Source organism: Hypanus sabinus, chromosome 32, assembly GCF_030144855.1.
Source record: "Hypanus sabinus isolate sHypSab1 chromosome 32, sHypSab1.hap1, whole genome shotgun sequence".
In the NCBI taxonomy this organism is placed as follows: domain Eukaryota; kingdom Metazoa; phylum Chordata; class Chondrichthyes; order Myliobatiformes; family Dasyatidae; genus Hypanus; species Hypanus sabinus.
The window spans coordinates 5,309,511-5,323,635 of record NC_082737.1 but is presented as its reverse complement, the minus strand read 5'-3'; the positions used below and the strand labels follow the sequence as shown (position 1 = coordinate 5,323,635).

Sequence of the window (14,125 nt, the reverse complement as noted above, 5' to 3'; positions counted from 1 at the left end):
GTAGTAGGACTACTGTGATGCATTCTTCATGATTGCATCGAAGGTTAGGGCCGAGGACATGTTCCTGGAGACGTTGCCATTGAACATTAGCTGAGTTTCCCTAATTCAAATGTCTGAATATGGACAGGCAGGCAGTAAGATTGGACAGGTATTGGTCGGATGTGGACAGATATATTTGACATGATTTGATTTATATTTATTGAAACAGTCAAAGAAAGTTAACACATAAAATTTCAGGAATAAGTGCATGCTGAGATCAAATGTTGAGAATTTGTTTTGTTTTCTTTCCCATTTACTTCACAGCCTCAATGACTGCAATCACTGAGCTTTTGTCAAATTGGGATGATTATCAACTGTTTCAGTTGTCAGAATTTTACCGAGAGAGATTAGAACAGGCGATTGAAGAAGAGGTGGAAGGAGTCAGTTTCATGCTCACTTACAAGGGCCATATCAATGAGCAAGAACATCAGGTGAGTGGAAAAAATAGCTGACATAATGAATTAAGCCTGGTAGCATGACAGGACAGAACAACAATTAAACCATTTGTTATGGAAAGAGAAAGTGAAAAATGGAAATGAAACGGATAAACAGCAGATGCACTGAATCTGAAACTGCATTAGATGATTGTCCCAGTGATTGTCCCAGTGATCTACTGATAAAAGAACCCAAGAGTGTTTCATGGTGTTTTAAAATAAAATGTAGGAAAAAATGCAGGTCCGCCAGGAAGAAATTTGACACTTCCAGAGCTTTGAGTGAGAAAGGCACGATCAACAAACCATCTGCACGAGGATTACCGTGACACCTAATGCATCATTTCAGACACAAACGTCAATAATTTCACAACATTGCACAGTTGTTGCTTAATCAGCTCCTGCAGATGACTTGTCGTTCCCAATACACCAACTTGTGTCTCCAGAGTGGAAAGAAAAATGTGATTTGACTTTCATGCAAACACTGGGGAGAAAAGGTCAGTTGGGTCTTCCACAGCAACAGCATGCCTATACTGAATGTTACTTATGCTCAACACTACCAACCTCCATTGGATAACCATCGCTTTTTTTACCAGAAGTGGTCCACAGCAGGGGTGATTGATTAGCTCGTGGCTTAAGGTTGAAGGGGGTGAGGTATACCACACTTGTTACATGCATGTGAAGTTCAACTCTGATTGATTATGCAGAAAGGTTGAAGTCAGTAACTCATCTCCTTCTATCTTAGGCCACATACCTGTCAAACACCCCTGCTGTGGACCACTTCTGGAGGTCCAAGATGCAGACTTCAACAAAGAAGGGATGCTCCAAAACCACTGGACTAAGTGTGTCATTGCAGGAGGGGACTATGTTGAAAAGCAACTGTGCTAGGTTTTCTTAAATTGACTCCGTCTGACTCAGGCCACGAACTTATCAATCACCCCTTGTAAAGTTTCTCTGTCAATAAAACTGAACAAACACGTAAAGATGATGTGCAATTTGATGGTATAGGCAGTACATTGAAAATATGCCTCATTAACAATTGTACATTCAATGAATGAGTACAGTAATTTCAGTGTTGAGGTCGGAATGTTTAAAATGTAAACTGATGAACTGTCTGCCAATGAAAAGTATTTCCCTGTGCATTGCTATTGATGTTCACTCTACTCCAGCAAACAGTTTAGTTGCTCCATAATACGTACTGAATGGCAGGACAAACTGATCACATTAAAATTCACCACTCGTCAACATACAATATTTCCAATTACTGACGGTCTTCCATGTATTTCTTTTATTTTGTGTGTTCTCATGGTTGATGAATTTCTTAGAGCTAAATAATATTAGCAACGTGTAAAAATCGGTCAGTACTAGACGAGAGTATTTCTTTTCAGTGCAGGCAATATCTTCGAACCACCATCACTGGTCCATTAACTGATGGTGTGAACCTGCTCCTCATTGCACGTATTGCTTATGTTACAGGAAGTCGTTAAGATCAGGGAGAAAGGAAATCGGGTGGACAGTTCAAAACTCCTCCTCAGAATTCTGATAGCGAAGCACCCTTGCGCCCACAGGCTGATATGGAAATCATTCCTGAAAATGCATCGCATTTTACCAAAATTAGTGCCACTGCTGAAGGAAATGCAAGAACTCGGTACGATAATTTTCATATTTTTCATCAGTGGGGCAATTGCTGGAGGGAATTACTTTATCAAGATCTACCAGTATTTTGATTGACAGCATCAGCATAGTAGGAGTCAGCATGGCTTTGCGGTGGAAAGCCTTCTGGACTCCTTCTGGACGAGTCATATGGCGTATTTCCATGCAGTAACCAGGAAGATAGATGACAATAAGGCGTGGTCAAGATATTTGACAAGTTCCTGCATGGTTGCTTAGTCTTGGAGCTAGTCAAGTTTAGTCAAGGATGCGCTATTTGTTTGGATTCAGTGTTAGCTTGGAGTTAGGAAGCAAATGCCGTCTAGGGAGGCTATTTAGGTGGAACTGAGGAATGGGAAACGTGTAGTAACACTTATAGGGGTGTATTATAGACCACCTAATGGGGAGCGAGAATTGAAGGAGCAAATTCACAAGTAGATAGCAGATATTTGTACTAAGCACAGGGTTGTGATTGTGGGAGATTTTAATTTCCACACATAGACTGGGAGGTCAATACTGTAAAAGGAGTGGATGGTTTGGAGGTTCTAAAATGTGTGCAGGATAGTTTTTAGCAGCAATTCATAGAGGTACCAACTGGAGAAGGGGCAGTTTTGGATCTTCTGATAGGGAATGAAATAGGTCAGGTGATAGAGGTATGTGTTGGGAAGCATGTCAGGTCCAGTGATCATAATGTCATTAGTTTCAATATAATTTTCGAGAAGGATAGGACTGGACCCAGGGTTGAGACTTTTGATCAAAGAAAGGCTAACTTTGAGGAGATGCGAAAGGATTTAGATGAAGTGGATTGGGACAATTTGTTTTACGGGAAGGGTGTAATAGAGAAATGGCGGTCATTTAAAGTTGAAATTTTGAGGGTACAGAATCTTTATGTTCCTGTTAGGTTGAAAGGAAAGGTAAAAAGTTTGAGAGAGCCATGGTTTTCAAGGGATATTGGAAACTTGGTTAGGAAAAAGAGAGATATTTACAATAAATATATGCAGCATGGAGTAAATCAGGTGCTCCAGGAAGAAAGAAATTAGAAAAGCTAAAAGAAGATACGAAGTTGCTTTGGCAAGTAAGGTGAAAATAAATCCGAAGCTGTTCTACAGTTATATTAAAAGTAAAAGGATAGTGAGGGATAAAATTGGTCCCTTAGAGAATCAGAGTGGACAGCTATGTGTGGAGCTGAAAGAGATGGGGGAGATTTTGAACATTTTTTTTTCTTCGGTATTCACTAAGGAGAAAGATACTGAATTGTGTCTGGTAAAGGAAACAAGTAGGGAATTATGGAAACGATGATGATTAAAGAGGAGGAAGTACAGACGCTTTCAAGGAATATCAAAGTGGGTAAATCTCCAGATCCTGACAGGATATTCCCTAGGACCTTGAGGGAGGTTAGTGTTGAAATAGCAGGTCCTCTAACAGAAATATTTCAAATGTCATTAGAAACGGGGATGGTGCCGGAGGATTGGCATATTGCTCAAGTGGTTCCATTGTTTGAAAAGGGTTCTAAGAATAAACCTAGCAATTATAGGCCTGTCAGTTTGACGTCAGTGATGGGTAAATTAATGGAAATTTTTGAAGAGGATATGAGGAAGGTTGACGAGGGTAAATCAGTGGATGTTGTCTATATGGACTTCAATAATGCCTTCGACAAGGTTCCGCACCTAAGGTTAGTTAGGAAGGATCAATCTTTAGGTATTAATATTGAAGTAGTAAAATAGATTCAACAGTGACTGGATGGGAGATGCCGGAGAGTAGTGGTGGATAACTGTTTGTCAGCTTGGAGGCCGGTGACTGGTGGTATGCCTCAGGGATCTGTACTGAGTCCAATGTTGTTTGTTACATACATTAATGATCTGGATTATGGGGTGGTAAATTGGATTAGTAAGTATGCAGATGATACCAGGATAGGTGACGTTGTGGATAATGAAGTAGGTATTCAAAGCTTGCAAAGCGATTTAGGCCAGTTGGAATAGTGGGCTGAGCGATGGCAGATGGAGTTTAATGCTGAAAAGTGTGAGGTGCTGCATTTTGTTAGGAATAATCCAAATAGGACATACATCGTAAATGGTAGGGCATTGAAGAATGCAATAGAACAGAATGATCTAGGAATAATGGTGCATAGTTCCCTGAAGGTGGAATCTCATATGGATAAGGTGGTGAAGAAAGCTTTTTGTACTCTAGCCTTTATAAATCAGAGTATTGAGTATATGAGTTGGGATGTAATGTTAAAATTGTACAAGGCATTGGTGAGGCCAAATTCCGGGTATTGCGTACAGTTCAGGTGACCGAATTATAGGAAACATGTCAACAAACTAGAGAGAGTACAGAGGAGGTTTGCCAGAATGTTACCTGGGTTTCAGCACCTAAGTTACAGAGAAAGGTTGAACAAGTTAGCTTTTTATTCTTTGTGGTGCAGAAGGTTGAGTGGGGACTAGATAGGGGTATTTAAATTTATGAGGGGGATAGATAGAGTTGACGTGGATAGGGTTTTTCCATCGAGAGTAGGGGAGATTCAAAGAAGAGGACATGAGTTGAGAGTTAGGGGGCAAAAGTTTAAGGGTAACATGAGGGGGAGTTTCTTTACTCAGAGAGTAATAGTTGTGTGGAACGAGCTTCCAGTAGAAGTGGTAGAGGCAGGTTCGGTATTGTCATTCAAAGCAAAATTGGATAGGTATATGGACAGGAAAGGAATGGAGGGTTATGGGCTGAGTGCGGGTCAATGGGTCTAGGTGAGTGTAAGCATTCAGCATGGACTAGAAAGGCCGAGATGGCCTGTTTCCGTGCTGTAATTGTTATTTCATTATATGGTTATATAGAATGAAGGTTGTTTATTGTAATCGAAGGAAACCAGCACAATGCTTTATCAGTATGCTTGCGAACGACAGAAAATTAAGAGATGTTCCTTTTTTTAATAGCAAAGAAGGTATTCCCTGATTAGAGCGATGTTGGTCAATTAGAGAACTAAACTTATGAGTGGTAAATATACGTCAATATAAAGAAAAGTATTTTGGAAAATCAAAGTAGTGTGGGGCTTGTAATATCAATGGTAAAGTTCTCTGCAGCAAGCCAGAAATATAGAATTGTAGCAGTGATTTATCGCATGGGCAAAAGTTTGGGCACCCACGGACACAATTTATTACTGTGAATAGCTAAACGAGTAAAAGTTTCCCATTTTGATATGTCTGTCCTTGGCTTCCTCTACTGTCAAGATGAAGCTACACTCAGGTTGGAGGAACAACACCTAATATACCGGCTGGATATCATCCAACCTGATGGCATGAACATTGACTTCTTTAACTTCCGTTAATGTCCCTCCTCCTTACCACATCCCTGATATATTTAGTTTCTTCCCCACTCTGCTTTTTTTCTCACATTGCTGATCCTGTTCTTCATCTCCCTCTGGTGCTCCCCTCACCCTTTCTTTCTCCCTAGGCCTCCCGTCCCATGATCCTTTCCCTCTGAATCCCTTTTGTCAATCACCTTTCCAGCTCTTAGCTTCACCTCACCTCCTCTGGACTTCTTCTATCATTTCGCATTTCCCCCTCCCCCACTACTTTCAAATTTCTTACTATTTTTTCCTTTCAGTTAGTTCTCACAAAGGGTCTCGGCCCGAAACGTCGACAGTGCCTCTCCCTATCGATGCTGATGAGCCTGCTGTGTTCCACCAGCATTTTGTGTGTGTTACGAGTAAAAGATAACCTGATTTCCAAAAGGCAGAAACTCAATAATGACACATTTCTTTAATGTTTTAAGCAAGAAAACTATTTTATCTCCATCTTTTACAAGTTCTAAATAACAAAAAAGGAAACGGGACCGAAGTAAATGTTTGGGCACCCTGCATGGTCAGTACTTACTAACACCCCCTTTGGCAAGTATTGTAAAGCTCGTAAACGCTTTCTATAGTCAGCTAAGAGTCTTTCAATTCTTGTTTGGGGTATTTTCGCCCATTCTTCCTTGCAAAAGGCTTCTAGTGTTATGCGATTCTTGGGCCGTCTTGCAAGTATTGCTTTTTTGAGGTGCATTCATAGATTTTTGATGATCTTTAGGTCAGGGGACAGTGAAGGCCTTGGCAAAACCTTCAGATTGCGCCTCTTGAGGTAGTCCATTATGGATTTTGAGGTGGGTTTAGGATCATTATCCTGTTGTAGAAGCCATCCTCCTTTCATATTCAGCTTTTTTACAGACGGTGCGATGTTTGCTTCCAGAATTTGCTGGTATTTAATGGAATTAATTCTTCCTTCTACCAGTGAAATGTTCCCCGTGCCACTGTCTGCAACTGAAGCCCAAAGCACGATCGATCTACGTGTTCTTTTCATGAAATTCTGCACCCTTTATTATGCAAAAATACCTTTGTTTATTGCTGCCAAAAAATTCTATTTTAACTTCATCAGTCCACAGGACTTGTTTCCAAAATGCATCAAAAATATCTAAACAAGCCTGTTTCCAAAATGCATCAGGCTTGTTTAGATGCTCTTTTGCAAGCTCCTGATGATGAATTTTAGAAACATAGAAACATAAAAGAGCTGCAGCACAATACAGGCCCTTCGGTCCACAAAATTGTGCCAAACATGTCCCTACCTTAGAAATTACTAGGCTTACCCATAGCCCGCTATTTTTCTAAGAACCATGTACTTACCCAAACGTCTCTTAAAAGACCCTATCGTATCCCTCTCTAGCACCGTTACTGGCACCGCATTCCACGCACTCAGCACTCTGAGTAAAAAACTTACTCCTGACATCTCCTCTGTACCTACACCCAAGCACATTAAAACTGTAACCACGTGGCAACCATTTTAGCCCTGGGAAAAAGCCTCTGACTATCCCCACTTCCTAACCGGAAAGCTAATACTTGTGCGTCTTTAGATTGCGAAAGTAAAGTGGATTACCCAGAGAAAACCGTCATGCACACGAGTAAGATCGTACGAACGTGCTCACAGACAACCGGGCCTGAACTCCAAACTATGATGAACTGTGCAGCAATAGTGTTACACTCACCACTGCACTGCAACGTGGCTCATGATGCTGTTCCATTGTTTGAGAAAGGCTCTAAAAATATTCTGAGGAAAGATGGGGTGGTGGACGTGCCATCAGTAATGGGAGATGTGTTTAAAGGTGCTCGAAGTAATCGAAGTTTGATGGACAGAGTCGGATTATGGATATACAACATGGTTGTGTCATGACATGTTGTGTACTTCTGAACTTGTAGAGATTTCTGAGGAAGGTACCAGGAAGGTTGATGAAGGAAAGGCGGTAAATAGAAACATAGAAAACCTACAGCACAATACAGGCCATTCGGCTCACAAAAGTCCCTACCTTAGAAATTACTAGGGTTACCCATAGCCCTCTATTGCTCTAAGCTCCATGTATGTGTCCAAAAGTCTCTTAGGAGACCCTATCGTATCCGCCTCCACCACTGTTGCCAGCAGCCCATTCCACTCTCTCCATAAAACACTTACCCCTGACATTTCCTCTGTACCTACTCCCCAGCACCTTAAACCTGTGTCCTCTTGTGGTAACCATTTCAGCCCTGGGGAAAATACCTCACACTATCCACACAATCAATGCCTCTCATCATCTTATAAACCTCTATCAGGTCACTTCTCATCCTCCGTCGCTCCAAGGAGAAAAGACCGATTTCACTCAATCTATTCTCATATGGCATGCTCCACAATCCAGGCAACACCCTTGTAAATCTCATCTGCACCCTTTCTATGGCTTCCACATGCTTCATATAGTGAGACGACCATAACTGACCACAGTACTCCAGATGGAGTCTGACCTGGGTCCTATATAGCTGCAACATTACCTCTCGGCCCCTAAATTCAATTCCACGATAATTTAAGGCCAATACACCGTATGCCTTCTTAAACACAGAGTCAACCTGCGCAGCTGCTTTGAGCGTCCTATGGACTCTGACCCCAAGAATTCGGATCCTCCGCGCTGCCAAGAGTCTTACCATTAATACTATATTCTGCCATCACATTTGACCTACCAAAATGAACAACCCCACATTTATCTGGGTTGAACTCCATCTGCTACTTACTAGCCCAGTTTTGCATCCAGTCAATATCCCTCTTTAACTTCTAACAGCCTTCCACACTATCCACAACACCTCCAACCATTGTGTTATCATTAAACATATTAACCTATCCCTCTATCTGCCATCTCCCAGCACAATTTTGCATCCTATCGATGTCCCGCTGTATCAACTGACAGCCACAACACATCCAACCTTTGTGTCATCAGCGAACTTACTAACCGATCCCTCCACTTCCTCATCCAGTCATTTATAAAAAATCACGAAAAGTAAGTGTCCCGGAACAGATCCCTGAGGCACGCCACTGGTGACTGACCTCCATGTAGAATATGACCCGTCTACAACCTCTCTTTATCTTCTTGGGCAAACCAGTTCTGGATCCAAAAAACAATGTCCCCTTGGATCCCATGCCTTCTTACTTTCTCAGTAAGCCTTGCATGGGATAATTCAGTGTTTTTTTTTCTGAAATCCCTATGCACTACATCTACTGCTCTTCCTCCACGAATGTTGTGTTGGGGACGCAAGGGGCTCTTCCATGATGGTCATATTTGTGCAGGTTCCGCTGCACAGTAGAACAGTGCACCGCCACTGCACAGTCTGCTAAATCTTCCTGAAGGTCTTTTGCAGTCAAATGGGGGTTTTGATTTGCCTTTCCAGCAATCCTATGAGAAGTTCCCTCGGAAAGTTTTCTTGGTCTTCCAGACTAACTTGACCTAAACCGTTCCTGTTAGCTGCCATTTTTATTTACGTTATGAACTGAGGAAACGGCTACCTGAAAATGCTTTGCTATCTTCTTATAGCCTTCCCCTGCTTTGTTGGCATCAATTATTTTAATTTCCAGAGTGCTAGGCAGTTGCTTAGAGGAGCCCATGGGTTCTGATTGTTGGGACATGGTCTTAGTAGTCAGAGTATTTAGAAAGCTTTCAAATTTGCATCACCTGGCGTTTCCTAATGATGAAGTCATAGCCCTAATAAATGAATTACGTCTGAGACCTTTGTAAAAGTTATCTGAGAGCACAAATCTCTTGGGGTGCTCAAACCTTTGAATTGTGCTCCTTTCCTTTTTTCCAGTCTAAAATTGTACAAAACAAAAACAATACACTAATCTTGCTTAAAATGTTTTAAAGAATGTTTCATCTTTAACTTTATGACTTTTGGAGATCAGTTCATCCTCTACTCACTTAACTATTCACAGCAACAGAAATTTTGACTAAGGGTACCCAATCTTTGCATGCAACTCTAAGTATATAAGCAATTAAATTAGGGGCTAAGCACACAAAGTTATGGTGCAACTGTGCTGATGGTGATTGCCAAGCAGCTGTTGCCAATCTAATGTAACGGATCTGCAAGACAGGAAATCGATCGATGATTCACTTGCACGGGAATATTGAGGCCCAGGTGTGTGAGCTTATTGATTTCCATAAGTTATTGTGCATTATTCCTGACAGATTAACTTGATCATTGTATCGAATGTAAGAACTGCCAAATGCCAGATTTGATATCATTTTGATCGTACTACAATATGAAAGCAAGGCTGAATGTAAAGACCTTGTAAGGTATTGATCAGACAGCCTTTTGATTTCTCTTGATTTGATTTTGAACCATCCTCAAAATCTAAGGATATCCTATTACAACAGAGATAAGGAGGGATTACCATTGCTACAGTGTGGTAAGTATGTGGAAAACATTTCCATTGAATGCTGTAGAGGCAACGACATTGAATGTATTTAAATATATTAGTATATTTGTGGATATTTAAATATATATAGGTTTAGGTCGATAGGCTTGTAAATTAGTAAAGACGTCAGTGGCTCCGGAGAGAATGACAATAGACAATAGATGCAGAAGTAGACCATTTGGCCCTTCAAGCCTGCACCGCCATTCTGAGATCATGGCTGATCATCTACTATCAATACCCGGTTCCTGCCTTGTACCCATATCCGTTGATTCCCCTATCCATAAGATACCTGTCTTGCTCCTTCTTGAAAGCATCCAGAGAATTGGCCTCCACTGCCTTCTGAGGCAGTGCATTCCGGATCCCCACAACTCTCTGGGAGAAGAAGTTTTTCCTTAACTCTGTCCTAAATGACCTACCCCTTATTCTCAAACCATGCCCTCTGGTACTGGACTCTCCCAGCATCCGGAACATATTTCCTGCCGTTTTCCTATGAGTTTTCAAACTCATAGAATGAGTTTGAGTGGGAAAATAGATCGGCCTTGATAGAATGGTACAACAGACTCTGTGGTATTAATAGCCTAATGCTGTTCCTACATTTCAGGTACTTATGGTCATTTGGGACCTCGGATTTCAATCTATCGTGTGTTGAAAATAGTGTCAGTGTTAGACAAGGTGGAGTAATAGACCTGCAGCAGCTGGTCTTCTGACAGGGAATTAAATAGAGTATCATTTGCATTATGTGGCATAATGTAAGGAACACTTGGAGTATTGTGTAGAGTTTTACACGTTGTGTCGTAGGAAAGATGTGTTATACTGGTTTAAACAAATACAAATCCTAAGGATTTTATTAGACGGCGAGTGCCGGTTTATAGAGAGGTTGGTCAGTCTGGACATGAGAGAATGAGGGCTCAGTATTTTGATGGGATTTATAAGATGGACACTAAATGTATTTTACTGCAGTATAAGGAGATCCCACAGCCGAGGGGGTGGGGGGTAGCGGGGTTGGTTGTAGCATAGATTTAGCGTAAGAAGGGAAAACTGTTAAGGGACTGAATGGAAGTGTTTTCCTTGCAGAAGGTGGTGGTCTGTCGGAGGATCTGCTAGGGACTGTTTCTGAGGCATATACAATGATGAGTACTTCGATGAGTACTCTTCTAGAGTACATTTATGAGTGGGGTTTCAAGTGTAGGGAAAGAACGCAGGAATTGGCTAATAACTGGGTGAGCACGTCGTTGGCATGGAGTGCTGAGCCAGAGGGCCTGTATAGATGCTGTAATGCTCAGTAACTCTAGGACTGTATTTGATCAGGACATCACATTGAGTTGATTTCTTTTCTTAATTTTAACAGTTTCTGTTCCCACTGAATTTTTGAAAATCATGGAAGGTCTGGGTGAACTTCCTGCAGAACTGAAAGGTAAGTCAAAATAACACTTTGTATTTTTCTTCTGAAGCTGTGGCATTTAATTTAAGTAGCTATGTAAACAATCAAACGCGAAGGGAGGATAAAGTCACCTCGGTAACTGAGCAATGGATGCTGTGTGGGGGTATGAGCACTGGCAAATGGAATCTTAACACTCTGTGTTTAATATGCTGAATGTTATATGTACTTGAATGCATGCCATCTTTGTATCGACAAAGACACTCAAAGTATTTCTGCAACTGTAACGGTTCCACAGTTGAATTTAACTTGAGTTTGAGTCCTCAAGAAATCCATCCACCACAATCATGAAGTTTTTATAATAGTCTTTGCTAAAGATTGTCCCAGTTTTCCACCGTTTCTAACACAGTCAAGCTTACTCCGTAACACGCTAAAGCACTGTACAACAAATAATTTGCTTCCTGAAAAATTTTGAGTGTATTTTATAGATTTTGGGCAGCTGATAATGAAAATCTCCATGACATTTCCCTAGCTAAAGTAATTAAAATAATTATGCCCAGAACACACGCACACTTATAACCATATAACAATTACAGCACGGAAAGAGGCCATCTCGGCCACTCTAGTCAATGCTGAAAACTCGATCATATTATGACTCAATCATAGTTTTTCTCTTACTTGTACATAAACGCATTAGCACGGGCCCCTGTAACTCAGTCTGTTCCAAAGGCTGAACATTGTATACTTTATTTTCTTGTCATTTATCAATATTGATCATTATAAATTGTTTATCTTTGAATTCCTTCCACAGAAGATCAACAGCCATTGACAATTGAGGTATTAAAGTTAACCAAACAGACAGCTGATGATATTTTGCAGTTAGTGAAGACACTATAGAGTTAGTTGTTAGTTATGTTCCATTCTCAATTGTCTTTAGCATCCCTTATTGTGCAAAGGAAGACTAAGTTTTAAGAAGACCTTCCTGGAAAAAGTCTCATTACAGAGGCCTTACTGGTTTGTCAGAGTTACTCAGCCTAACTCATCTGTAGTAAGCAGCTGTGACTCCGGTGGTCTTACTTCAAATGTCTCAATTGACTACAACTGCACCATTCCTCAGTCCTTCTTTTTTTGTTCTTTAACGGACAACATAAATTTTACGGATTTTAATAACACGGTGTCCAGGAAACTCCATGACAATTTCATCAGGGACATTTTCCTCTTTATATCAGGGATGTATGTGCAACATTCCTGGCTAATAATGGCACAAGTACACTTCCCTTTGACAACAGAATGCCAAGTGCTGTTAGATTTTGGGGTCCACAGTACAGATTGTTACGTAACCCGTAATTGGGTCACTTACCAGCAAAGATAGAGAGCTCCGTTGAAGTCTGATGGTACTATTTTTAACAGTATTTATTGATAAAAATACACAAAAATAATATCAATGCAAACATGCAGATAATATACATCATCAATACTAAATCTAAAAGCGTGGGTATAATAATAATCAATAAGAAATAGCTCTATCGTTGTCTAGGGGATAACGATAGGGGGAATCTAGGGGATCGTTGTCCGATGGAAATATAAAAGTCACTCAAGTTCATTCAGGCGGCAGCTTTTGGTAAAGGGAGAGAGGGAGGTTTAGAACTTGCCCGTTTTCCTTCTTATGATGTCGATCCTTCGGAATGGCGTCGGTGGTGATCTCTTCCTTAGCTAAGCCGCCTTCCGTGGTAGGGCCTCAATCCCAGGGCAACGGGAAAGGACACACGTGGGCCCTCCACCGGCTGTCACTATTAAATATTGTCATGAGATTTCTAGTATTTCTCCTGGTGCATGTCAAGGGGCTGTTCCCCAGACCCTCTTTTATCCTGACTCACGGGGTCTCAGATGTCAATCAGGGTGGAGGGATGTCTCCCCTCAACCAGCCCACTTTTGGTCATTCCCTGAGGGCTTCAAATAAATAGCACAGTACTCAATACACAATTCCGTCTCCAAGAGACAATGGCTGTTTCCCGTCGCTTTGTATTGCTGAGGGGCCAGGACATTCCAAACGTCTCTCTCTCAGTTCCTGGGTCTCCTGACCTGACTTAATAGCGATCTTGCAATTCTCAAAAAGGAGTGGGCTACTTTGGGACCCTTAGGCCCCTCAGAGTTGGGCACAGGCGTAACAAGATCAACTAGCAATTTTTACAATCTTCGGAAGGACTCTGCAGGCTTAACTCACAAGCATGCAGGCACAGCACGATCAAGTGGAGAAAAGTATGCATCGCCACAGGAGGAAGGTGGACTCAAAGTAATGCTGAAGTACAGAGGAATGAAACTCCCTGCACTCAGTGTCATTTTACAAATGTACAACCGCTGGAGAATAAAATTAATGATCTACAGGCAAGATTACTGTATCCATAGGAAATGAGGAATTGCTGTGTTCTGTGTTTCGTGGAGACATGGCCCACTCCAGACACGTTGGATATGTAACAAGATATCTGAAGGCTTCTTGATACACCAGGTGGTCTGGAATGTTGATGTAAACAAGGTAAAATTTGGGGTCTATATTTCGTGATAAACTCTTTGTGCTCCTCAGACTCAGCACTCTTTTCACAGTCTTTCCACACCTGGAACATCTGATGGTTATGTGCCGTCTTTTGTAGTTGGCAACAGAGTACTCCCCCGTGATGCTGTGCTGATAATAGTATCACAGTTTGCATACTGATGAAAACAGATATTTAAAAATTAATCAATGTATTGAATGCCTCAATTAGCAAACATAAAGCTTACCCTATCGCCTTTCTACTAATTGTCAGGGACATCAGTCAAGCTGGTTTAATGAAAACCCTGCTCACATGTCAATATATCAGCTGCAGCATCACGGTTCTCAACACACCCGGCCTCTCTTATCATACAACTGG

General features: G+C 41.3%; 1 protein-coding gene across 3 annotated transcripts in view; it reads left to right on the top strand.

The window, feature by feature from the left end:
• The window catches only part of LOC132384391 (NACHT, LRR and PYD domains-containing protein 3-like), a 61,740-nt gene that overhangs the window by 34,708 nt on the left and 12,907 nt on the right, over nucleotides 1–14,125 (top strand). For all 3 annotated transcript variants that reach the window (XM_059955497.1, XM_059955496.1, XM_059955495.1), the window contains exons 3-5: nucleotides 304–470; nucleotides 1,947–2,118; nucleotides 11,190–11,255. In XM_059955497.1, the coding sequence (XP_059811480.1) occupies nucleotides 309–470; nucleotides 1,947–2,118; nucleotides 11,190–11,255 (400 nt within the window). In that variant the 5' untranslated portion in view covers nucleotides 304–308. The remainder of the gene's footprint in view (nucleotides 1–303; nucleotides 471–1,946; nucleotides 2,119–11,189; nucleotides 11,256–14,125) is intronic.